We start from the raw sequence: 26,172 nt of genomic DNA, 5'->3' as shown, positions 1-26,172 counted from the left end.
AGTTAATGAGTTACTACCATTTATTAGTGGCAATAGGGAGCCTTATTGTAAAGTGGCGCTGAAGCTAGATAGCTAACTAGAGCAATTGATGTTCTGTTGACATGGATATTCAGCCAGTGTCGCCCTGGAAGTGTATAACTGTTCAGCAAGTGACGTGGTCAGTACCAATGCTGGTCGTTTCTTTGGCAGATTCTGCCACCTGCTGCACAGCATCCTGTACCACTTGAACTTAAAAGAGAAGGAAAGAGACCTTTTACTTCTGTTTCAGCTACAGGGGTGATACGAATATACAAAGAATACCTGAATAATTATTTTACATATTAGTATTATCACTTTTTCCAGTAAATTTATATTAAATGCATTTTATTGGATTTAAAACTGTGATGTTTAAAATCAGTAATTTTTCTAATGAACCATATTAACATATTTTTATTCACAGGAACTAGTCCTTCACATTTACACAAAAATAAAAATACTTACAAAGCACTGTTATGTTATGCTAGTAGTCTACCACCATGTTCTGTGTTTTAATTAATTATAAATAAAATTTATATAAATTTAATATATATAATATATATAAATATAAATTAAAATAATAAGATATGTGCTTATTCTGTTATGCAGAAAAAAACTGCGTGTTTCCTCTATATTAGGATGAATTTTTGAGTTTGACAGAAACATACAAGTAAAGAACCTACCAACAGAGCCTGCACTGCCTTTCTGGTATGTCGGGCTGGTGTTTTTGAGTCCTTCCAAAGGTTTCCTGACAGAAGCCATCCTGCTCAGTTGTATGGCAGCTCTTCTGACTGGGCAGCAGGAATTTTTGAGGTGGAATTGCCGATTTAATACCCCCAAACACTGAGCAGCTGTGCCAGACTTACACACGTCAAACTGATTATGCGTGTGAAACTTTTCATTGCTGCGGATTAAAGTGCCATTCTTTATTCTTTATCCCCTCTATTGAAGTAGTGCCGTATGTCAGCATTTTAGGCATAGCCAAGCATCCTGTAAACAATAAAAACCACGTTTTCTAGTGAGTTTCTCGTGAAGCTACTTTGGAAATCTGCAGGTTGAGAAAATCAAAACACAGAACGAACTTAAAACACAAATTGTTTTCAATCTTTATTATTTACATTTGATACCTCTGTCTTGCCTGACATATAGACCATAATGCTGACAGTTCTTGCATTGTAAATCACATTTTACTAACACTCAGTATTACTTTAAAACACATTTAGCTACATCAACTTTAACCTGTATTAAAATCACACATGTACACACACACACACACACACACACACACACACACACACACATACATTTATATACATATATAGTTTTTCATCCATGTGTAACAGATGCTTCAATGGAATGATTTCACAAGAAACTGTAAAGATACAATGTATAAAATTCTAGCATGTGCAACATCAAATGAACAACTTGTATAATTATTAAATGAAAATGAACCCACTTACAGGCATTTTACACAGCTATAGAGGATTACTCTTCTCATATACTTATAAATGGAGTTTTGCTGTCCACTGGGGTTTTTATTGGAAGATAAGAAACATCGATATCACAGATATAAACACAAGTACACAAAGGAGCACAAACCAACCTCAGGTCTCATTTCATTGGGAGGGAAGCAAGGAAATGAGACCTGGCTGAATACGTCTTCAGTGAAGAACTAGACCAAACACATTACAGAAAAAACGTGACATTTACAATATATCATTACAATATATTATCATTTAAAAGATCTTTTTTCTTTCAGGAAGAACATAATCCTTGGGAAACATTTTTTGCAACAGGGGTTATGGTGACGGTTTTGTTATTTGTCCTTTTATTATTATAATGTTTACTGTGCTGCTGGCCAACCAAAAGCTGGACTGTGCCGTTTATGCTTCTGGTTCATAGTCCTGGTACTGCTCCTGGAAAAAAAACACAGCAAAACAACGTAGTTAAAATCAATCTGTACTGATTACTTTGAACATCTCTCATACACGCATCCAAAAAAAATTTTTCAATCAATCAATTAGCCAACATTTTTCATTCATGTCTTTCTGTGTTATGTCCCACTGTAAATATTATTTTCATCAGGTCAATACATGTAATAGTTAAGACAGAAATTAGTTGATTAGGTGGAGACTACATAAATGCAATACCTATAATTTGGCAGAAGAGGGCACCACTTACTACAAGAAAATAAATACGTGCTGAGCAATGACCCTGAATAGTCAGGATCACTCTAAACCCTATCATGATTTTCCCTTAAATCCTTTTCCTTTATATTTCATTCATGCATTCAGGTTACAACAATGGGAATAGAAAGGATAAGCAGTTACAGCCCTTCAACGTGCAGAAGGGAGTCATGTGACAGTGACAAATATCCGTAAGCCTGTGAGCACGAGATGCAGTGGGAGTGTCTATTTATAGAAACACGAGGCGGGCTCTGCTGGTACCCACAATGCACCACAACTCATCGCATCACCACCACACCCACGCAGTCAGTAAAATGTTCATGCGTGTGAAAGAGAATTGGGGGAGGGAGAGAGAACGAGTCAGGGTGAAGGATAGAGAAGAGACACAGGGGAAGGGAAGACAATCTCTGCTTCTCATTTTCAAGTATCCTAGTACACTGAGACTGCTTTACGCCTGAGGCCAGGGGTCACTTGACAGCAGTCCAATCTTTGTGTTGCTGTTTTTTTCTCATTACCATGGGTTAGCTCATGCAATAAATCTATTCATTCATAGGTTTTAAAAAGGTTTCAAAAAGACAACAAAAAACAGAAAATGTATTAGTTAGCCACAAAAAACAGCACAGAATATAGCTTCTGACATTTAATGCCCTTGACAGAGAGAACAGTAAATCAAATAAAGATTTTATTGAAATGCACTTCTTTATATGTAGCATAGAAATTATAAGCCAGTGTCTTATATTAACTTAGAACATGTGAAATCTGTCTGTAGCTCACCTGAATAACAGGCACAAATAATATTGTTTTTCAGTACTTCCCAAAGGAGTTTCCATGTAAGAAAAATGCCATTATTATCAGTGAACAATATATTCCAGGATGCATAGCCTTTCGTAGTCTTCGCTATAACCAGGCATTAATTAAAATTACTAATAATAAGAACTAACTTAGTTCTTCTTGCTTGTTGAACTATTTCACCTGCTCCAGCTAATATTGATTTAGTGTTCCTGATTCCGTTATTTGGTCGATTTTATGTCGATAAGTCATGTTACAGTATCCATCTTTGACAAAATCTAAATTTAAAACTTCAATTCATTCTCTGGGATATTTATTCATGATAGTAAAGTGCAGTTGGCAACATAATTAACTCATGATATATAACTATGGACAATATCTCCAGCCAGCAAACTAACAAAAATTGCCGTTCCTGTCAGTTAGCTAAAGAGAAAAGGTAGAGTGAGGTAATTTTACATTTCCCCTCTACGCAAATTTTGTACTATATCTGTAATTGAGAGGAATCTGCAAAATTAAGCATCTGTTCCTGTTTCTCCCTGTAAGTACATTGGCTACTCAGCATGTGCTATATTATATGAACATGCGTTGCAAGGAAAGCCTGAAGGTTCCTGGTCATGGGATTCATTAATAATCATTATTGTAATTATGAAAAATATATATTTTGAAAAAATAATTTTGAAGCAGAGCCATGCATAACCATGGCAAAGTACCACAGTTTTAGATTTTCTTTAAGTGTGGAGTATTATTTTGGTAGCACTTTATTTGGATAGTCACTTACAGAGGGTTAACGGAGTGTTTCTAACATCTGAAAAACGTAGCAGAGATTCAACAATTCAGCTGTTCTGCTGGGTCAGTAGATATATACCAGAATACACAGTATATAGAGACCATATGATGGTTATATAATGACCATTTCCATGAGGAACCAAAAAAGTGTGCCTTGTCTAAAAATATCTAACAAAGCAGAACTATCCTGTTGTTGTTTTATGGCAAATACGCTCAATTTGAATTTGATGCCAGCAGCACATTTCAGAAAAGCTGGGACAAGGGCAATAAAAGACTGGAAAAGTGGTCAGTAAGATGAGTGGGTATAAAGAGAGCCTCCCAGAGAGACAAAGTCCCTGTGCAGTGAAGATGGGGAGAAGTTCACCACTCTGTGACAGACTGCGTGGACAAACAACAGTTTAAGAATAATGTTCCTTAACGTAATATTGCAAAGAATTTGGGAATTTCATCATCCGCAGTACATAATATCGTTAAAAGATTCAGAGAATCCATAGAAATCTATGTACACAAGGGACAAGGCAGAAAACAAATATTGGATAGCCGTGATGTTTGTGTCCTCAGGTGGCACTGCGTTAAAAACAGACACGATTCCATAGCGGAAATCAGTGAATGGGCTCAGGAACACTTCCGAAAACCATTCTCTGTAAACGCAGCTCGTCGCTTCATCCACAATTGCAGGATGAAACTCTACCATGCAAAGAAGAAACCACATCTAAACATGGTGCCAGCTTCTCTGGGCCTGAGCTCATTTCAGATGGACTGAAGCAAAATTGGAAACCGTCCTGTGGTCTGATGAATCAAACTTTCAAATTCTTTCTGGAAATCATGGACACCACGTCCTCCAGGCTAAAGAGAAGAGGGACCATCCAGCCTTTTATCAGTGGACAGTTCGAAAGCCAGCATCCGTGACGGTATTGGGGTGCATTGTTTGCCCATGGCTTGGGTAGTGTTGTTTGTTCACCATGGTGATTAACAAAACAAGTCGCCTAACCTTGAAATATAGTTGTATTAACTGGGAGAGACACATAACATAACAAAGTGCTTCCTGCATATAATATTTTTACACGTGCCACCACGCTCACTCTAGTGTGCATGTGTGTAGACCGCTCCACCAAAGTACGGTACACACATTAGGACAACAATCACCAACACGAGAACGCTGAATTGTCTACAAGTAGCTTGCACATCTGGGAAGGCGCCATTAATTCTGAACAATATATACAGGTTTTGGAGCAACACATGCTGCCGTCCAGATAACAGAGAAGACCTTGCATATTTCAGCAAGACAATGCCAGACAGCATTCTGCTCATATTACAACAGCATGGCCCCGTAGTAGCAGAGTCCGGGTGCTAGACTGGCCTGCCTGCAGTCCAGACCTGTCACCCACTGAAGACATTTGCTGCATCATGAAATTAAAAATATGACAAAGGAGACCGTGAACTGCTCAGTAGTTGAAATCCTACATCAGGCAAGAATGGGACAACATTTGACTTTCAAAACTCCAGCAACTGGTTTCCTCTGTTCCCAAACGTTTACAGAGTGTTGTTAGAAGAAGAGGTGATGCAGCACACTGGTCAGCATGTTCCTGTCCTAACTTTTTTGAAACATGTTGCAGGCATCAGATTTAACTGGGCACATATTTGTCGTAAAACAATAACTCTTCTGTTTCCACATCTCATATGTTGTCTTTATTCTATGTTCAAATATGGATTTATATGCTTTGTAAATCATTGCAATCTGTTTTTATTTACCTTTTACACAGTAACCCAATGTTTTTTGGAAACGGGGTTGTATACAGTACTGAACTCATTTCATACAACATCAACCGAGTTGTGTGACTGCAGCAAGACAGAAACTTCTTGCACAAGTTAGTGGCATTTGTTTGTCAGGAAACTCCCAAAGGGCTAAAAAAAATACCTATGGCTACAGAAAAATTGTGCTGCAGGCTGGATGTGGCCCTCGGGTCTTGAGTTTGACATATGTGTTCTAAGTGAAAGAGCCAAATGTTAAAGATACTATTTTTTTTATCTATAGCTTTCATCCATCCATCATTCTAACCATACATCGTCTTGTCCGATTCAGGTTTCAGGCGACTCTGGAGTTTATGGACCCAGGATGGGGCACCAACCCATCACAGGGCGTCAACCTGCTGGTAGGCTACTGGTAACATACATAATGTACTGTTCCACGTTGCTTGTACATCATGTTTTAATCGTTTTTGAGGCATTTGCAGTTCAATTTGCATATCTTCCAAGCGAAGGATATGCAAGTGGCGGACGCTTAAAATGTCCCACAGTGTTTCTCCCACTGGCAACAGCGTCACTTACACTGCGCTGTGACAGCCGCCCCTCCTGCATCACAAGCTGCGCAAACAGCCCCAGCCAGTGACTCCCAAATCATCCACTGCTCTTTTCATATTACTCACGTTGTCTTGCACAATTGCGTGCACTTTGTTTAGCGGGATTTTCCATTAAACACGACTCCCTCCTCTTAAAACTTTGTTTTTACATAGATTGCAAAACGCTGCTGTACTAGTTGATGTTAAAAGCATAAAATACTTCCAGATTGTCGCCCTCTTATTGTTTTCTTATGCTTCTCCTAGTATCGAGTGTATGCACATGATGTCACAGCAGGCAGAAGTCACTGTGCTCACACCCACTGAGTGGCGAAAAGACTGAGAAGCAGCATTAGCGTTCAGCTCGAATGCCACAAAAACGTATCTAATATAGAAAAGAGCCGTCATGCAACTGATTGTACACATTGATTTAACAAGAAATTGGAACCATCTTTTTATAGACTTCTGAAAACTAAATAAGTATCGGACATGGAATGAGTCACATATGACCGATACCTGATCCGTCTAATAGGACTGGATCAGTGCTCATACCGATCTGAATATCGGATTTGTGCATCTGTAGTATTTATTATTATCATTACCCCTGCTAATATTTAAGTGCAAAACAGTACTCAATACCGTACCACTGCTAACCTGATCTATTTTCATGTGAGCTGTAAGTAAGCATTCTAGTTAAAAATAAGTCTATGTAACCTTTCAGTGGCTATACTGTGCGAAAAAGCAAGCCCTGCCAGAACAAAAGAGAAACTGACATTCTGTCTGTTCTGAAAGGATTTCCAAAATATCAGGATAAATGATGATATTAAATCAACTGAACTACATAAGACCTTCAGCAGGGTGATGCTGTGGTGATGATATAAAATACTTTCTCTTGTCGTTTTTCTGAGCTATAACCAGACCACATTGTACACATGATTCACAAATGAATTCAATTCTGAGCTAAAAAAAAATAAGACAATGGCTGGTAGTTCATAACACTATTTGCAACAATGAATAATATATATAAGGTGACATTACTCACATTTCTTTAATCAGAGATTAACTTATATTCAAAAAGGGAAAAAAATGGCAAAAAAGGTCAGGCAGTGCTAAAGTATGTTTCATACTTTGTTCTCATATAAAGTTGCAGATGTGTTTTTTTACAGAACTTGTTGAGCTTATTGGGATAAATGGGGTATCTAGCCATTTTCAAGGTTACGACACTGACACTTGAGTATATTGATATTGAGTAACAGTGAGGCTGATGCAGTGTGACGCATAAGGAAGGTTACCTGTGGAGTTTCAGCATACGACTCCCCCTCCATCATGGGATCTCCCATGCTCTCCTCCATGGCCTCCTGACCCAGCTCCTCCGGCTGTGGGACAAACAGGGTTTTAAGCATTAAGCCTTTGTAAGAGTACTTCTGACTCTCATAAACTCCCTTAAACTTGCATTATCTCAAGATACTAATAGAACATCAGTATGCATCCGCAACATAAAGGTCTGCATGATTAACTTAAGGTTCGGTATGACCGCAAGCTCAGAATGTAATTTGAAAAGTTGTTCTGTTTTAGACAGATAATAATATAGTGAATTTAATGGGAAATGATAACATATTAGATTCCGTAAAGACGTGACTGAACCTTCAAGCTGAAATGAGAATTAATTTACGCAGACGTCAATGGAACTGCACTGTTCAGACGCCACCATTTCACATGTCCTGACATGTTAGATTATCAGAGCAACAGAGCAGCACCCTGAGTGGGATGGGGTTGCTTGAGACCCAGTGTAAGTGGGAATAAAAATGAAAACACTGGAACAAGAGAAACAATTTTATATTGTTTGTGGGATTTGTTCTTTAAAATGAATATGATCTTCAAGTAGAAAATATTCACTGGACAGGGTGAACTCACAGAGTTGAGCAGAGCAGAGGTTATGCCCAAACTAAAATTATCATGTATATTTTTTTTATATATTATTATATATATGATTATATTATATATATTATGTAAAGATGCTCACTATATTGCCATCGATATCGCATCTAAAAACCAACAATTTTAAATGACAGGATTATATCATTTAGCAAATTTTTTATATTTCATTATAATGTGCTGTATATTTCTATTGCACACATCAAAAAACACTGTCAAGTCGTGAAGGTGGAATTGCGGAGTCTGTGTTTTGGGGAAAGACACAGTCACACTAATTTCAGATACATAGATGTAAAAGGGAAACAGCTGCCTGCGTCTAGTTGAAAAGCAGGGCGGCAGAAGTGAGATATGGCATTATTTTGGTTTTAATCCAAATGGTGAAGCCGTATGTATACCAGACTGCCCCAGTATGTAAACTCTGTTACAAGGGCAAAAGACACCTGACCTCATGAAGCATGATGTCTGTGGGGAAATTGTCTTTTCGCCCACCCCATCTTCTGCACCAAGACACACATGTAGGTGAAAGCAAGTTGGAGGATAAGGGCCTTGATCAAAGGCCAACAGACATCTGCCTGTTCTACCAAAGCCAGGGCTCAAATCAGTGACTTTCTGATCAGGCACAGAGGCCTAGACCACTAAGCCACATGTTGCTCTGTTCGGCAAGACCAACCTTGACTTAAACACTGCTTTCCTAACTTTGTAAAATAAAATGTAACAATTGTGATTGGTTAATAAAATAAATAATCATGCATACAATAAACAACGACTTTGTAAAAAAAAAAAAAAGAAAGAAAAATCTTTAAAAAAATACAGAAATTGCGTAAACCTTCTAATTCAGCAACAAATTGGTCAGAAATTAAAATTCATGTATAAAACAATACAACTGTGACAGATGAGAACAGTACATTAAATCACAACTGAGGCACAAACTAGTGCATACAATAGATAAATGAAATCACAATTCACACAAGCAGTATAAGCATGCATCTTGGTGAGCAGTGTTCTGTTGAACTGGACAATGGGCACATGTCAGAGCTGCAGATATCTTCATTGGCATATCTTCTAACTTTTCTGATATATTTTTACACACGTCTTTGTACAGTTCAGGTAGAGTGGTCTCAGAAAAATATTTACATGACTGTCATGGGGTATCTCCATATTTCCATAATGGCAAGCTGTACCATGGTTCCAATCAGGCAGTCGGAAGCTCTCGTTTTGAAAAACTGTCAGGGGTTTCTCATCCGGAATAATGAATTTGAGAACCTTTTCTGTTATTTTTGTCACTTTCACACTATTACTGGGAAGTTTCTCGCGTCACCTTTTTGTGTTTGGTTGAAGCTGTCGTGTTCTTTGGCATGGTCCTTCTGGGGGTGGTTGATTAAGTTAACTGTGTTACAAGTTGCAGTGGTACCACCACCCCTCGAAACACTGGCTTTGCAAATATTGCAAGTAGCCGTGGAACTTGTTGGCATAGCAACTGGCTAAGTGTGAAAAACGTCCAAACTGCGATGTTATCCCTCCTTCTAGCAAATGTACGGGTCTACCAGAGCACTGCTGACACATGAGGTAGTATTTACACGTGGATGTAAACATACAACAACATAGAATTGAACTGAATAGATCTATCCCGTAGATCGGCCATTGATACCCGATCCAGATATTTCAGCGAATATCAAACGATATCTCATATCAGTATCGGATCAGTGCACTCCGATATAAGACACACAAATAAGTAATTCAGTCATTACGTTTAGTGTGTCTGTTTAAAGTCTTGTTTATCCTACACGCCAGTTCATTCTTATCCCTTTCCGTAAACGAATAGCAGGCTAGGCCAAATGACAAACAACACACAAATATATATCTAACGTTAGCATATTATTGATGAGAGCACAGATAACTGTGGTAGGCTAAATAAATAAACATCGCTTACTATATAAAAAGCTGTCATAGTACAGTTTGAAATACACACGTATTGTCCAGAAGAAGACAAGTTTAGGCTTATTGGGCTCTTTGAGAAGACAGAATTAGAAGAATAATTAGTGCTGAGAGGTATAGCGGTTCATTCACTGTACTGGTTTTAATTTACCGTATTAATTTTTCATATACCGCCATACCATTGCATAGCTTAAACAACAGCTGTAATGCCTCAATAGGCAGCAAATTATATAATATTGATGGCAGCTAGAAGTGCTATGGGTCTCTGTACAGAGTCTATTGGGAGGGGACCCCTGTTAACTGTGCGTACCCTTCTTATTAACAGTTGTGACTTTACAACTCAACAATTCTCCACATATAACTGTTCAGCATTATAGGGTTTATAGCAACTGTTTCAGTCTGAGACTAAATTTGGATTATGTGTCTGCAATTAAATGCATTTAAAGCAAAATCCAAATGCATTTAAAGCACAATTTATCATGGTAATAATTATCAAAATGATGCTGGTTAAGCAAATATGTTGTTACTAAGCAAAATATACATTAATAATCAATAAAATGTGTCTTTATGGAGCTAAATATATGGTTATAATCAATAAAACATGTCACTAGTTAACTAAATACACATTATTGATCTAACAAATCATGTCAGTGAAACAAATCTTATCGAGCTAACCTTTTTTTTTTTTTTAAACAAAATGCAAATTAATGTTATTGATGTAAATGCTTGCTGCTGTGGTAAGGATGATTGTGGGAAAAAAATAAAAAATACAAAATGTGAAACTGCCCAGCACTAATAAGAATGGATATACTTTCTCTAATGTGTAACTGCGGTAAACTGAATTTATCTTTCAAGCAATTATACATTACTCTGCATGTGTCTACACAAGAAAAAAAAATGTACCAATATGAACCTCCACATTGAAGTCTGTGTATTTCCAATCTTGTTACTTATTATTCATTTTATCTATTATTTTAAGGTATATGTTGAGCACTTTGAGATTTTTTTTTGTTTTAATGAAAAGTGTTTTATAAATTAAATGTATAATAATAATAATAATAATAGTAATAATAATAATTATTATTATTATTATATGGCGGCTTAACATTAAATTTCCTTGGTAAATGGAAAAATACTGCTATACTCTGGCATCTGTATATAATACCATAGACTTTATTGCTGTCCTTGCAGAATTTTCCACCCGACAGAGACTCCCTATTTGTAAGGTGTCATATTGACCTAAAAGGTTATGGTGTTATTTTACTGAAATAATATAGTGGGGTTGGCCTGGAAAGTCTTCCATCCATCAGCTGGATATATACCACTGCCACAACAAAGCACAGATATCATGGGACCCAAACCACCCTGCATTGTACAGTAGTAGGTGGTTTGCAATATCAGAACACTGACTACCGGATTCAGTTTTATCTCAGATCTGCTTGCAGTCTTAATGCTGTAATGTTAAATGTCACTTGCTTTCATGGTACTATTGAACATCTATTCTCTATTTATTATCTAATATTATTATCTTGAAACTCTTAAATCTCTTAAACCATGGAGAGAAATTTTATGACCGATTTCCCCACAAATATGTATAATGTACCGCTGTTTATGGAATGTAGCTAAACTTTAAATGCTATGCTTAAGACGATGGATCAGGATCTAAACAACAACACATCATAAAGCAAACAATGCTTGCTGCATTCTGTATACCGTCTTTACATTAGAACGTTTAACAAATATTTCATAACCAGTGGGTTTCCTAGACGCCTCTATGACAGTTAGAAGAGGATGTAAGTCTGGACTGTTGGCTGTTGAGCTTGGACTCATAACTGTACATCTGACAGTGTCACTGCAGCTCCTTCTACTGCGTTGCCAGTGCAGCACAAGCATAAATGGGAGGCACAACCCAAGAAACTCACAGCAGGTTTATTTCCATTTAAAAGGAGATAATGATCAGCCTGCATCTCATTACCTGCTATTCTCAGCTTTGGGAGTAAAGACATGTGCAGGGACACTGCAGATCTATTTTTAACTATCTAATCAAGTCAATTAGGTCACCTTGTAATGGTTGGTAATCCTCAGTGTGAAACAAACACCTTCGCAGAGCCTCCCAGTCTGGGCAGATCCGTTTAATAACCACAAACAAAGCATTCTTGTCTGTAAATAATTCATTGTTGGTAAAGGGCATCCTTTAATACTAATGCAATCTTCCTGGGTAGTAAAATGGGTGGTTTATACTTCTCATAATACAATTTGCTTAATATCCAATATAAAAATACTTCAAACTTAACAACAATGAAGAGGAAAAGAACTGAAATGATTTATTCTGAGAAGACTTCTGAAACTAATTTGTTTTTACACTTCATGACTATTTTAACTCGAAAACTGCACTTAAATGCAGCATTTTCAAACTGACTTAACATGTGGTGAAAACTACAAAGCTACTTTTTCTTTAGCAGATAGAAATGTAAGTCTCAGAGAGCATAGAAGTTTAAACCTGTCATCTCTTCTGTCAAAAACCAAGCCTTATAAACAAAAAAAAGAAGTTTCATATATTTCCTAGTAGTTTACTTGGCTGCATTCATCCATCTAACCATCCATCTAATTGGGCTCCAAGTGGGGGGTTGGTCTGGAGCCTACCCCAGGAAGCACAGGGCACAAGGCTAGGGCACACCCTAAATGCAATGCCAGATGTTACAAAGCAGTACTTTTAATTATAAGACGCATTACCTTCATGTCAGCTGGGAAATCCTCTTTCTTCACCAGTCCAGTGGCTGCTGCTATGTTTCCAGCACCAGAGATGACAGCACCACCTAACTGTGAGGCCTGTTCTTTTGTCTTTTCAGCCACTGCATGGCAAACAAAATACAGTATAAGTAAGCTACACTTTAAGTACATTTATATTTAAATGCACTTACTGAATCATGCGTGAATGACCACCCACACACACATGTGTACAAAGAGCTAATTATTCAACAACGGCGTTAATAATACAGTATAAACTAAATATATTAAAAAGCTATTTCTTTTCCGATTACTGTTCCCAAACATCTGAGTGTATCATCATTAGATGACATAGGGTCACTTTACTTAGTGTAAAGAGACGGCATCAGAAATAGCTCCATGTATGTGGGCCAGGACACGTCACATCCCATGTCATTGCTGGGTACTAATTATTGTGCGATAATATGGGTTTCTAATGTTTCTATTGGCAAACGGATGTGTGCACAAGGGTTTTACTCAGCTTGACTGTTAACTTACCAGTTGCAACACCGTCTTTGGTCATGCTACCTAGAGAGACAAAAAAAAATCACAAATGAGACATAATTTGATCGACAAATACTGGGACGAATGCTGATTTAACGTATCGCAGCGTGACGACAGATTCCAGTTTTGCAGTTGCAAAAAGAATAATAATGTATTCTCTGTAAGCCAAAGATTTTAGGTAGCCATCTTTTGACAACACGCACCTTTTTCACTTATAATCAAAATGTAAAAATGAATTATTAACTGCTCGTTGTCACACATTTGACACAAACTGATGGGTGCTAGGTTGTAATGGAAACCACGCAGGCAATACATAATTTAACTCCACATTAAAAGGTAACTTAAAACACAACTGTACGTGCATACAGCACTTCATAAATAAAACCAAGGTGAATTTTTTCGATATAGTATAATATAAGAAACAGATAAAATGTATATGAATAGCTTTTGAAAGAGTTCAGTATTTTCAGACATCTTGTACATCCATAATTATATTCCATACACAGAACAGTAATATCACATACATTTTTTCCATCACCTTAAACATAAAACATTTAAATATAATGCTTCAGTAAATGAGCTTCCTGCTACGGTTGCAATCCTTACATGCTCTCATTATTTTATTTTACGCCCAACACACTGAGAAATTACAGCTCACTTATTTGGAGTCAGAGTAATGCTATCATCCACATTCTAACTGCTTATCCAGGTCAAAGTCACAGGAAAGTAATGTTATATTGTAAAATAAAGAAGAAAATATCTTTATCAAATTCACAAAATGACCTACATACACAATATTTGACTGCGTTAAATGTACGACCTTAAGAGCCTTTTAAGATATAGCAACCAAGTTAATTGTTTTGGGCTTAAGCAGACGTTTGACTGCATACAAGACTGTGTGCCCACAAGCCAAAACCTTCGGAGTATTGATTTATATGCTATTGCTCTAGAAATGTTCTCTTTTCTTTGGCCTGTCATCAGGCTAGACGAGTTCCTTCCACTGTGTCTGACCTGATGGCAGGGTGAGTCTCTCTATACTCAGTATCTCTATGTTCTGAAAAATTAAGGAAGCCGAAGCTACATGGCACATTCTGATGTGGCAGGGTAGTAGGCATATTTCTTAGAACCCTGATTCTAAGCATAGCCATTGTTGTACTTTCATGGAACTTCTAAGATTTTCTAAGGTGTGATTGTAGCTGCATTTGTAATGCTATCCTGATCATTACATCACAGATCATTACATTATGGAAATTCTGAATACAATACGGACATCTTCAAATGTGAGTACACAATATTAAAGGCAGTACACAATATTATTCTGTGGTTTTAGAGCAAGAAGGCTAAACAAGCTTAAAATGCCTGACAAGGCTGACATTACTTTATTACAGAAGTAAAGCATGACAGCCACATATACAGGTGAAGACCCACCGACCCCCCTGCCCACTGTTACTAACAGCTCCCCTGTGACTTTATCTCACACTAGCGGGATCCACAGCAGCCAGGCCGCCATATTTTCAAAGTAATACCAAATGAAATTTTCAATGACCGCAATGATATTCAGCTCAATTTCTCCATCATAACACACACATTTGCATTCATATATTTGTGGGGACCATCCATTCATTGCTATGGGAAATCCCACATCCCTACTATGGCAACCGTAACCCCCACCAAACCCTAACCTTAACCATAAGTAACCAAACAAAATACAAGAGTTTTGGCATTTTCCGTTTTTTTGGTATATACATAACCCATGCGCACACACACACACACACACACACACACACACATTTTTATAACATTATTTTTGTAGAACATTCATTTCCGACTCAGAGTTTTTTAGATCCCTACAAATTCACTGATGTATTAAGACAGACAGTGATATCAGCAAAACAAGAACAGATATATGTTTCAATTACTTGACGCGATCCCAAGGATGGTAAATAGGTCATAATGTTAATAAGATAAAGATGTGAATCGTCACTTACAAACTCCTTTAAATTCAACAAGTACACAAAAAGTGTTGATATCCAATGAAGGCGCTAACAAGCTCTCGGCAGTGAATAATATTATATAGTTCTGCAGGCTGAGATGAGATTTACATGGAACTCCACTTCGCTTTAAAACATGACACGGTAATAATAGTGAATAGAGAAACTCGATGGACTGCAATTTAAGTGGATTTAAAGAGAGTATCACAGTCCAATGTATAGGAAGAAGAAAAGACTGGGGAGTGTGTAAAACAAAATCACTGCACATTCCTCTCACACACACACCCTCTTACACTCATACAATGAAGAGGCCATCAGATCCAGAAGAAAAGAGGTAGAAACAACAGTGGAATCGCTTAACTACTCATATTCAGCTTCCCTCTCCAGAAAGGCAAAAACATTACTTCCTTTGACTTAAATCTCTAGCAGCAAATTCTCTAACAAACACTCATCGCAACACTGCTTTGTTCAGTTACACAATATTCAGGCTACAAACTGTAAGACATAAAAACAACCAGGTACTGGATTCTAGAAAAAAAAAGGGAAACCTAAAATCAAGGAATTTCATCTGTCATTATTTTTACAAGCTGCCAAAACATCTATACTGGTGTATATTTTTCACCATAAATGAAACGCCAGGACCAAACTGCATTTCATTGCTGCTTACACAAGAGAGAAACGTAACACTAAAAGGCAATGAATATTGCATTTGGAGAACAAACCGCAGCCACACACAAAGCCAAACAGAATTATATAAATCTTTAACCCTTCCTCCACGTACTTCACCCATGACAGGACTCCTGCCAAAAACTCCGCACCATATTGACCGTTCGTAGCTAACATTGCCTCTTTAGCATGTCCCTTTGCTTCACCACGCCTTCTGTCACTCAACAGTGACTAGGATTCAGTAGCAGAAACCAAGACGTTATGAAACTGCTTTTCTCCTACCAACTGCGAAAGCATTTCATACCTCCTAGGCCAAGAAAACTTCCAGGAAATGCAAAGGGCAGTCAAAGAAAAATGTTAAAGCTATTTATCTGGTAGGAAGTGTGTGTTTGCGTACGTGAAACACGATTTATCATTAGATCATACATAACACAATAAAAATCATAAAAACAAGTATATCTTCTATTCTCCAACAAGTCACTGATATGCTCCTGGATGACTAGAAGACCAATTTGGTTCCCCAACCTCTCCTCAGGGGCATGCTAGTCATTCCAGTAGTTTTTCGCCAACATGAACATCATTTAAAAATAATTTTCTCTAATTGCCTAAGACTTTCAAACAGTACTGAGTGTATATACCTTCACACACACACACACACACACACACACTAAAATATACTATACAGGTTATTTTCATATTCCACATTAAGCAAAGTAACCTTTCGATTAACCTATTGCAATCTGTACCTGTTGTAATAATCCATATGCAAAACTGGCAAGTTACATCAAAATTTGTATTCTCTCACTAAGGGCATTGAAATTAAATTCTGTCTGCAATGACTTGTCTCCCCAGGTCTCTTGGCAAATTGTGTCACTGGCCATCTGCTCTATTTCATTAATTGTGAAACAAAATATATAAAATATTAAAAAAAAAAAAAGCAGGATAACAGTAAAAGGTAAGTCAAAGTCAAAGAAAAATATCAGGCACGATCACATTATACAGTACCAATAACAAATATCAATAACCTACATCACTTTCAATTATTTCAATTTAATGCAAAACTGAAGTCTTACATTTCTACCAGAATTATAGTTTTACAATATATATTTAAGTATATAATATATTTAAGAAATAGCCATAGTCATTGACGCCTCCTGTGAATGCGTTTCCATATGTGCATTCTGCACGCCTTGGTCCATTGTCCATCGACTTTAGGTGAAGTCAGCCGCAAACGGTCAATATTTTGTGACTATTGTCAGTGTTGCTTGGTAACTGGTGCAGCAGAAATACCTCCCAAAAAGTGCTACATCAATTATTCCATTAATATGTATTGATTTTGTAACATTATAGGATGACACTGTACTGTAACTATTAAAAATGTCAGTTTTCTTTTACTCCTCCAGGAGTTTAGAATAGATTACACTGATACCGGAAGGCAATCGTTCAACTGAAAGACACTTTCATCTAAAACAAACTAGTTGCCATAAGCTGCAGTACTGATCCCTTACTAGAATCTCAAAATCTCAAAAAAATCCTGTATTTGTTGTCTTGTCATGTAATGTGACAGCTTGAAATATCTAAATTGCTTTTTTGTAACTTTCCTAACCTAATTAACGGCCAGCTTCTTCTGACCTTCAAGATTACATTTAAATATCCACTTGAAATCATTCCTAGTCCTTGAAAATATATCTAATAATTATAATTATAAACAATGTTACCTAAATGACAAAATGTCTGAAGCATTCTTCTGCATTAATGAAATGTTCATAATAACGTTGTGAATTACCATGGATTCTAACCACAGATCACTGCATGCCGAGCAATGGCAGAAATGAAGGCATGACTCATACCATGCAGACATGGCTGACTTGCTTTGATTAGGCCATTGGTGGTCCTCAGACCCCACACTACCCCCTGCTGGGTGGGCTTGTCCTAGCAGCTGTGCTTGAGAAGGGGACGAGAAATGCATCCACGCACTCTCATCCTCCACGTTAAGCACGTTAGCTGCAGCTTTTTCAGCACCATGCCTGACATGTGAAAGCATGGAGGTGCTATAGTATGACATCATTTTTTTAGGCCTCAGGAAACAATTGTGTTTTACGAAATACTGTAGCGGGACAGAGGGAAAAAAAAGAAGAAAACCTGCTTGCTTCTCAGTGACATTATTAATGTCTCATGCGTTGTTATGCACCAAAGAATCAAGCTTATAATACAGAAGATGTTTATAGCCGCTATACAGAGGATAAATTAAAAATATGCGATAAAATCACATGTCGCGCTACGCTGCTAGGAATATGATCCAAACCTAGCAAATTAACCATACTTAGGTAACTAAACCCATAGCTATCAGCATATGCAGTAGGCGATGTGCAGCTCGGCAAGTCAGGAGGCTATGCTTGTGACTGGAAAGTCACTGGTTTGAATCCAGGGGTCAGCAGATGTCAGCACGAGGCCCTGAGCAAGGCCCTTAACCCACAACAGACTGTCTAACCCTGACTTCTGAACTGTACACCACTTTGGATAAAACAGTCCCTTAAGCAAATAAAATGTAATTCTGTGTTGGGGGAGGGGGAATATCCTACACTTACACAATAAGATATATTACATGCAACCCAAACATAGAACTATACATTTTCTGAAAACCATTTCATTTTTCCGCAGTTGAGATTCCTTGCAAAAGATTCTCCTCGCCTATTTTCATGTTCTCTGCCTGGTTTCTGAGTTGTCCTCTGTCAACTTATGCATGTTCTACTTGACAAAAAAGCATAACCTTACTGAGGTACTTGTTTCAAAACAGACAACGTCTCTGGGCATTTCCGACTGCTACTGAGTTGTCCATAATGCCTTGAATACAAGTAACATGAAAAGGCAAAAGTCATGATGTCAATCATTATAACAAATAACCGAAAGAGCAGGAAATGAAACATAAACCAATCATTATACTACTTATGTAAACTGAATAAACATTATTTTGCATACATTAATTCCTCAGTAAAGTGATTAACAAGAAAACGGTAATTATGCTGATTAACACAAATGCATTCCATCTACTTATTTTCAGGTAATACTTTTTTATAAGCAAATTTCGTAATATAAATACTGTAACCAAAACTGGACAGAACTAAAGGTATTACCAATAAAAAAGGCAGAAATACTGAATTACGTATATATATTAAATATAACATCGTGGAATGACAATCCTTTGACTGCATAGCCGAAACCAGATGGGCAATGTATGATACTAAGACATGCGAATGAGTTGAGTTTAATCTTTTTTTTTTTTTTTTTAAACTTTAGCGAGCAGGCACATCTTTACGAAATGTTTGTGATAATTTGGCTTTATAACTGGGAAATCGGCTTTATTTTTATATTTTATTGGTCAATTAAAGTGCATGAGCTCCATTTAATGAACACACCTGTAACGTCTACTCAACAAACAAAATAATGTTTTTAAAATAACACCAATACAATGCACTAATCTGAATACATTATCTAAATATAATCGGTATACGGACACAATTGTTGCTCAAAGTCTGTACCATTAAAAATTATGTGCATGTATCAAAGATAATGAGTGTTTTGATTTACATAAGTATAGGTCATAAACGTAACAGTTTTCTAGTTGAAAAACCAGGTACTATTGTCACAAATTAACAGCGACGTACACCTCTTACCTACAAACATCACCCCCTCCTTAGTCTTCTCTGCCGCCACCGCCACCCCTTCCTTCGTCTTCTCCGCGGCGGCTGCCATCCCCTCTTTAGCCTTGGAAAACCCCTTCATTAAAACATCCATCTTGCCTCTTCTGCTGCCAAGAGAGCAATAAGGATTAGCACAATTGATACTGCATCAAATGCCAATCTCCAGGCACATTAAGGTGTGTATAAAACGGTATAGTCTGACAAACGCCGGCAATCCCCACCGCTATACACCGCTACACTCGCAGTGAAAATATACTAGGACGCTCCGTGCTTCGTCAGCTGGGCGTTATTTCATAAAAGGATAATCACAAATAATTTCAAAGCAGAATCAACTAACAAAAGCTGGAGCAGAATCTATTACATATCTGTCAGAAGCGAACGTCCTTAAATGGGTTAACAGTGCACGCGCTCATTAATTATTACTACTAACGCCATAGTCACGAATTAAGGCGGAGCCATAATCCAGCAATATTTCCGTTAATCGACACATTCCGATTTCGAGACGAATGCATGTGACAGATGCTTGTTTACCATTTAACCGTTTTTTATAATTTTTTATTTATTTTTTAATAAATGTTAATGTTTCCCATGAAAACGCCCTTAAACAGGTGAATTAATCCAACAAATTGAATCACTCGCCACGTAAATCACTGATCCATGTACAGAACACCATTGCACGTCTTTTTTTCTGTAGCTACATAACATTATATTCCACTTGTACATTCGTGCCATTTTCTATTAAGTCACTTAAATGCGCCATTATCCTGTCGAGGACACCACGTAAGACAATTTCCCAACCCCCTCCTAAAATAAAAATAAATTAATAAATAATAAAATTTAATTGTCGATCGGAAGACACAAACAATTTTCTTTATCGAGCGCTTATTTATATAAGAAACAACAATCTATAAATAAGCAACACGTATCCTGGAAGTGGTCAACATACCACCAAGAAAATGTCCAATGTCAGTATATACCAGCATGCATACAAAATTACCAGCCTGTTAAATTTTAGTCAGTAGGCAATGATTCGTTTATATTCAAAATGAAATTTGTCTTTAATTTCTAGCAGGATTTTCACAAATAAGACTTACGTTTAAAAATCGCACGACCTTGCTTTCTTCTTGTTTAACTAGACTCCCGGAGATTCAAATATCGTTTTAGGATGTAAAATCAGAATACGATCACTAGGTGGGTCTTCCTCTTTATGTTCTCAACCAATAGCGACAGACCGTCCTGTGGAACAGCTGAGAGTATCACGCCGCTCCTGCCATTGATCCACCAAAGATGTCAGCTCATATACGACCCTATGTGGCTGTAACCGGTTTTTATTGCAACGTGTCTCCTATAAAGGAACGCCCTTTATGCGAGGAGTTTCGCGTTGGGAACACCGACGTCATGTAGGGAAGGTGTGTAGGATATTCCAGTATACCTCTTCTTGATATATTCATGACATGGTTTAGGTGGAAAAAAGCAAAAATGTCACTGTCAGATATGGGGAAAACGACCCCCTGAACTGTAATACGATTGTTCATATATTTGCAATAATATTCCCCAATATTCTGTTTTCCTCTGTACACTTGATGATATTTGGGAGTCCATCACAGGTGTAAGGTAATGATGGCTGTTATCATGATTGTTGTTGTTGGACTATACAATTCATACTATAAAAAGTCTATATTTATTGAATGGGGTATGGTTCGATTCACAGCATTCCACAACTGGGAAATCCCAAGGCAAACTGAGTTTTAAAGCCGGAATTTTACAGAATAGAAGTAGGGAACACCTTGCCTGAGAAATAAATGTTGACCTTGTTCACCTTTTGAATGAATGAACTTAACCACAACAATACTCAATGTACCAGCGCGGTGTCTTGCTTTCAGTGCAAGAACTAGCCTAATGAAATGATACGTATACTCCATTGTAACAATGGGGCCCTTTCAGAATGATCTTATTATACTCATATTCTGCGTGTACTGCACACAGCCCCTGTGGTAAAAATACACAAATGTCAGGCATGATTCATATAACAAACATATGAACATATGAAAACAGAACTATGGATACTGCTATGACTAATGTTATGAAGATCAGCGTTTAAACTCCATCTTCACATTACTTTTCCATGTACATTTGCTCTTTCTATTCTTTGTACATCTGTTTCTAACTAAATTACCATTGCTGTTGGTCCAATGATGGTGTTTTGCTGTTCCAGTGTTGGCGATATTAACAACAAAGGCTACTGGGGCACAATATACAACCCTGGGAAAAACAAAAACATCAGAATAGCTAAATTGTGGTTGCCAATGCCAGGTTCACCTTTACCTGACACAATGAAGGTTGTTGTTGTCTGTACTGCTGCCTTTTGTAATGTTACAGGAACAACAGGGGTTGCAGCCACCTTTTTAGCACACTCATCTTCTTTTGTGAGGTTTTCAGTTTCACTGAACAGCTCCTGCAGCCCAGGAAGCTTACCAGAAGGTTTTGGTGCTGAAAGACAGCTCCCTGTGTCTTTTGACTGGATATTCCAAGGTTCCTAGCAAGATGATGAAACACCTCCCACACATCCTTTACTACCTCGCAGTTTACACAGCACTGGCTTTTTCTGCATTACCTTTTGGTTAATTCTAAAGTCATGTACTTCCTATAAAGCAGAAATGTAACGTTCAATGCAAATACATTTTTCACAAAATATGTTGCATACAATGAAGTTCAAACCTTTTCAATCAAAAGATTCTCACTAATTATATTAAGTAGCATAGAAATTAATACTAGGTAAATTTCTCAAGAGAGAATTTTATTTATTAACTGGGCCAAAGAACTGACTTTTGGCACTTTTCCACTGGCATACAGGAACTGAACTGTACTACAAAGAGAGACCAGTTTCAGTGCGGCTCCAGCTGTCTTCGGTTCACCACCGCAGAAGAGTCAGCTCTGTAAAAGTGTCGCCGGGTTTGGAGAGTGACAGTAATGTAAAACCAAAGCGATATATACTTATATATACTTATTGTTCACACAATTCGCATCGCAATTTACTATGTGCTAATATATGCTAGCACATCTGTGAGAATCCCTGTCTTATGTTAGCATGAACCGCTAGCACAATTAGCAGTCACTTGCTAACTTGCAGCAGCGGGTATGGCTAGGGTACGGCTCGGGTACAGCTCACACTACTTACAATGAAACACCGTCAGTTCACGGTATGGCCTATAGAAAAATTGGCCTTACTGTCAGAGTATACACCAATCAGCCATAACGTTAAAACCGCTGACAAGTGACGTGAATAACATTTATTATGTCATTAAAATGGCATCTCTCAAGGCAAAGCAAGAAATCACTCAGTTCTCAAGTGATGTGTTGGAAGCCGGAAAAATGGGGCAAGTGTTAGGATATGAGCGGTTTTGTCACGGGCCAAATTGTGACGGCTAGACGACTGGGTCAGAGCATCTCCAAAACGGCAGGTGTTGTAATGTGTTTCTCAGTGAGCAGTACCTACCAAAAGTGGTCCAAGGAAGGCCAAATCGTGAACCAGCAATAGCGTCACGAATTCCCTGATGCGCGTTAGGGACAAAGGTTAGCTTGTCTGGTCCAGTCCTACAGGAGAGCTACTGCACTACAAATTTCTGGAAAAGTAAATGCTGGCAATGTTAGAGATGTGTGAGAACAGAAAGTGCATTGCAGCTTGCTACCTATGGGGCTGTTCAGTGTGCCCATGCTGACTGCTGTCCACTGCGAAAAGTGCCTACAATACGCATGTGAGCGTCAGAACTGGACCATGGAACAATGGAAGAAGGTGGCCTGGTCTGATGAGTCACATTTTCTGTTACATCATGTGGACGGCTGGGTGCGTGTGCATCATTTACCTGGGGAAGAGATGGCACCAGGATGCACTATGGGAGGAAGGCAAGCTGGTGGAGGCAGTGTCATGGTCTAGGGAATGTTCTGCTGGGAAACCTTGGGGCCTGGCATTCATGTGGATGTTAATCTGACACATTCCACCTACCTAAAAACTATTGCAGAGCACGTACATCCATTCATGGCAACAGCATTCCCCAACCGCAGTGACCTATTTCAACTGGATAATGCACCCAGCCACACTGCAAGCAATGGTCCAGAAATGGTTTGAGGAACATGACTAAGAGTTCGAGGTGCTGACTTGGCCTCCAATTTCCCCTGATCAGACTGAGCATCTGTGGGATTTGCTGAACAAATGAATCTGATCCATAGAGGTCCCACCATGTAACGTATAGGTCCTTAAGGTGCTGCTAACATCATGGTGCCAGATACCACAGGACACCTTCAGAGGTCATATCCAGTCCATTCCTCAATGGGTTAGAGCTGTTTTTGGCAGCATGAGGCTTCCTTATAATAGGCAGGTGGTGTTAATGTTATGGCTGATCGGTGTATGACTAATGTGAATGGTGCACTAACGTGTTTCAAATCCTGAAGTATGCTGATTGTGCTCTCATAATATACTAACGCAAGTCTAAGGAGACAGTGCTGTATAAAATCTGCAAACAATGTTTTGTCTACAATTGCCAAAGGCACTATGTTCAGATCCAGTGTCTGTAAAAAACACTGGTCATCTGCAACAACATGTTTGCATGTGTCAAATAGAGACCTCATTTTTATAGCATCTCTATTACAATGTCTTTGCTAAAAATGTAGTTTATTGCATAATATATGAGAAACTATGGAAGTTGTTTATTTATTTTATTGTGGAGTTATTGTATAGGGGAAAAAAAGCACCGTAAAAAAATACGAGATGATGGACTGTTCAGGGTGGTTATCCTCCGCCATTCCGTCTCCTTCTCAGCCTACCTTCTCTTGCAGGTAGGGGGCGGTGGTCCCTTCAGGGCGGTTGTCCTCCCACAGAAATGCACATGCATGACTGGCTCCACTTTTCCTTTTCCCTTGGCTTCTTTCCAGCAGGAGCTTTAAGATGTGTTTCACTATCACGCAGCACAGTGAGGGCTGTTTCTCGCAGGCTTCCTTTGCCACTTAAAGCAGGCTCTGGGATCATTGCACAAAGAGAAGTTCAGATAGAGTGAATCCTGTGTAAGCTTGCGGAATTTCATGTTCTGCAAAGAGGACATAGGGAATCCATACATCCATCCATTTTCCAACCCGCTTATTCTTCTGGGTCACAGGGGGTCCGGAGCTTATCCCGGAAGCTACGGGCACGAGACAGACATAGGGAATCATCACGTGCAAGTTTCAGCCGTTCTTGTCAGTGATGCATTAGAGCATCTGTTTAAGCATCTTATTAAAACTCTTGATATGGTTATCCATCTGGAGGTGGTAAACTAAGGTGCAGAGTGTTCTTTGGCCGTGTAGATGTCTTTAGGGATGCCCATGTGGCTGGATGGTTAGAGTGTTCTTTGAGATGGTCCTGGAGCAGAACATCCTTTGTAGCAAACTCTACGATTATGAGGATATATTCATCACCTTGTGCTAAATGTGGCAGGGGCCTCAACAGATCCCAGGAAAGGCAGCTCAGTAATGGGGAGTGGCACCAAGGGGCTGGGTAGTGGCGGACAGGTAGTTCTCTGCTGTTGCATGGGGTATAGTCAGCTAAAATTTTTGATGGTAGCACTTGTTGTACAACTGTGCTGGTGAGAGGGCAAACCAGCTTGGCCTGATGGATCTCACAGCCGGCCAGCCAGGCTTTGTAGCTTATTTACACGCTGGGGTTTGTAGGCCCAGGCTCATCCCATGGATATGGGCTGTTTTGGGTTTCTCAAGTCTTGGATAAAAGCATCAGATAAATAAATGCAAATAAATCTAAACATATAGCAATGGGGCTGACTGGCCAGGGGAGCTCCAGGTATGAAGAGGTGGAGCTCACTAGGGCCAAGGTCTCAGTGTTCAAGGCTTTGGTAGAGACGGACGGGAGGAGCTGTGAGATCACTTGCCCCGCTGCTGCTGACCTGCTATGGCAGCCGTTTCCATTTCACAGAAAGTCAGTTTCTGTAAAATCAAACAAAGAGGGGTCTGTTTTAAAGCAATGGTCTGTTCAGGATGGTCATCCTCCAGTATCCACCAGCAGAAGCACTCAAGTTCCAAGATATTAGGAATGCATCGATAAATTGCGATGTGCAATACTACAAATAATGCATAACATATAGAATATGCCCTTTTTTCCCTTCAGTTAATCGACATAGGACACCAGTATCTCAGTGCATATCGACCATTTAGATGGTGGTGACACAACCAGCTCGGTTTGCCTCACACCAGTTCCTTCTCGCTCTCTCTTGGCTTCTTTCCATCATTGGCTTTAAGTCCTGCCACGAAAGACTTGCCCCGCCCTCCCCCCTGGTTGGGACAGTCATTGGTTACCAGCCATGCTCCACTGGCCTTTCTTGAAGCGATGGTTTTCATCAGCCTGCTTTGGATTTCCAACAAGCTATAGCATTAAAATTTCCATATCCAAATGCTTCTCTAGTCCAGAATCTATTTCAGGTAGTATAGGGCAAACGACAAGAGAACATGCCAGTCTATTGAAGGGCATGCACGTGCATTGTGAATGAGAGAAGCTAATTTTCCTAACTGGATGTCTTTG

At 38.6% G+C, this 26,172-nt stretch overlaps 1 protein-coding gene across 4 annotated transcripts; it reads right to left on the bottom strand.

The window, feature by feature from the left end:
- Positions 1-1,097: 1,097 nt before the first annotated feature.
- On the bottom strand, positions 1,098-20,926 carry sncb (synuclein, beta). 4 transcript variants are annotated; one of them, XM_049029138.1, is made up of 6 exons: positions 20,705-20,926; positions 19,584-19,717; positions 13,247-13,276; positions 12,716-12,834; positions 7,405-7,488; positions 1,098-1,931 (listed from the first exon to the last, which is right to left on the bottom strand). In XM_049029138.1, the coding sequence occupies exons 2-6, from the start codon at positions 19,702-19,704 to the stop codon at positions 1,899-1,901; spliced, it is 387 nt and encodes a 128-aa protein (XP_048885095.1). In that variant the 5' UTR covers positions 19,705-19,717; positions 20,705-20,926; the 3' UTR covers positions 1,098-1,898. The 4 variants fall into 4 exon arrangements, with proteins under 4 accessions (XP_048885095.1, XP_048885094.1, XP_048885096.1 ...); XM_049029137.1 differs by having other exon boundaries at positions 19,584-19,714; positions 20,705-20,925; XM_049029139.1 differs by lacking the exon at positions 20,705-20,926 and adding an exon at positions 19,832-19,991 and having other exon boundaries at positions 19,584-19,714.
- Between the last annotated feature and the right edge of the window lie 5,246 nt (positions 20,927-26,172).

This window comes from Brienomyrus brachyistius, chromosome 10 (genome assembly GCF_023856365.1).
Source record: "Brienomyrus brachyistius isolate T26 chromosome 10, BBRACH_0.4, whole genome shotgun sequence".
NCBI classification, from domain to species: Eukaryota; Metazoa; Chordata; class Actinopteri; order Osteoglossiformes; family Mormyridae; genus Brienomyrus; species Brienomyrus brachyistius.
This window is presented reverse-complemented; position numbering and strand designations above follow the sequence as displayed.

What these genes read in the sequence shown, in the direction of transcription:
- sncb (XM_049029138.1), bottom strand. Translation starts at nt 19,704, where the DNA reads ATGGATGTTTTAATGAAGGGGTTTTCCAAGGCTAAAGAGGGGATGGCA. An exon ending in CAAAGACGGTGTTGCAACTG is followed by an intron (nt 12,835 to 13,246) that starts GTAAGTTAACAG and finishes TTTGCCATGCAG; the next exon opens with TGGCTGAAAAGACAAAAGAA. An exon ending in CGTATGCTGAAACTCCACAG is followed by an intron (nt 1,932 to 7,404) that starts GTAACCTTCCTT and finishes TTTTTTTTCCAG; the next exon opens with GAGCAGTACCAGGACTATGA.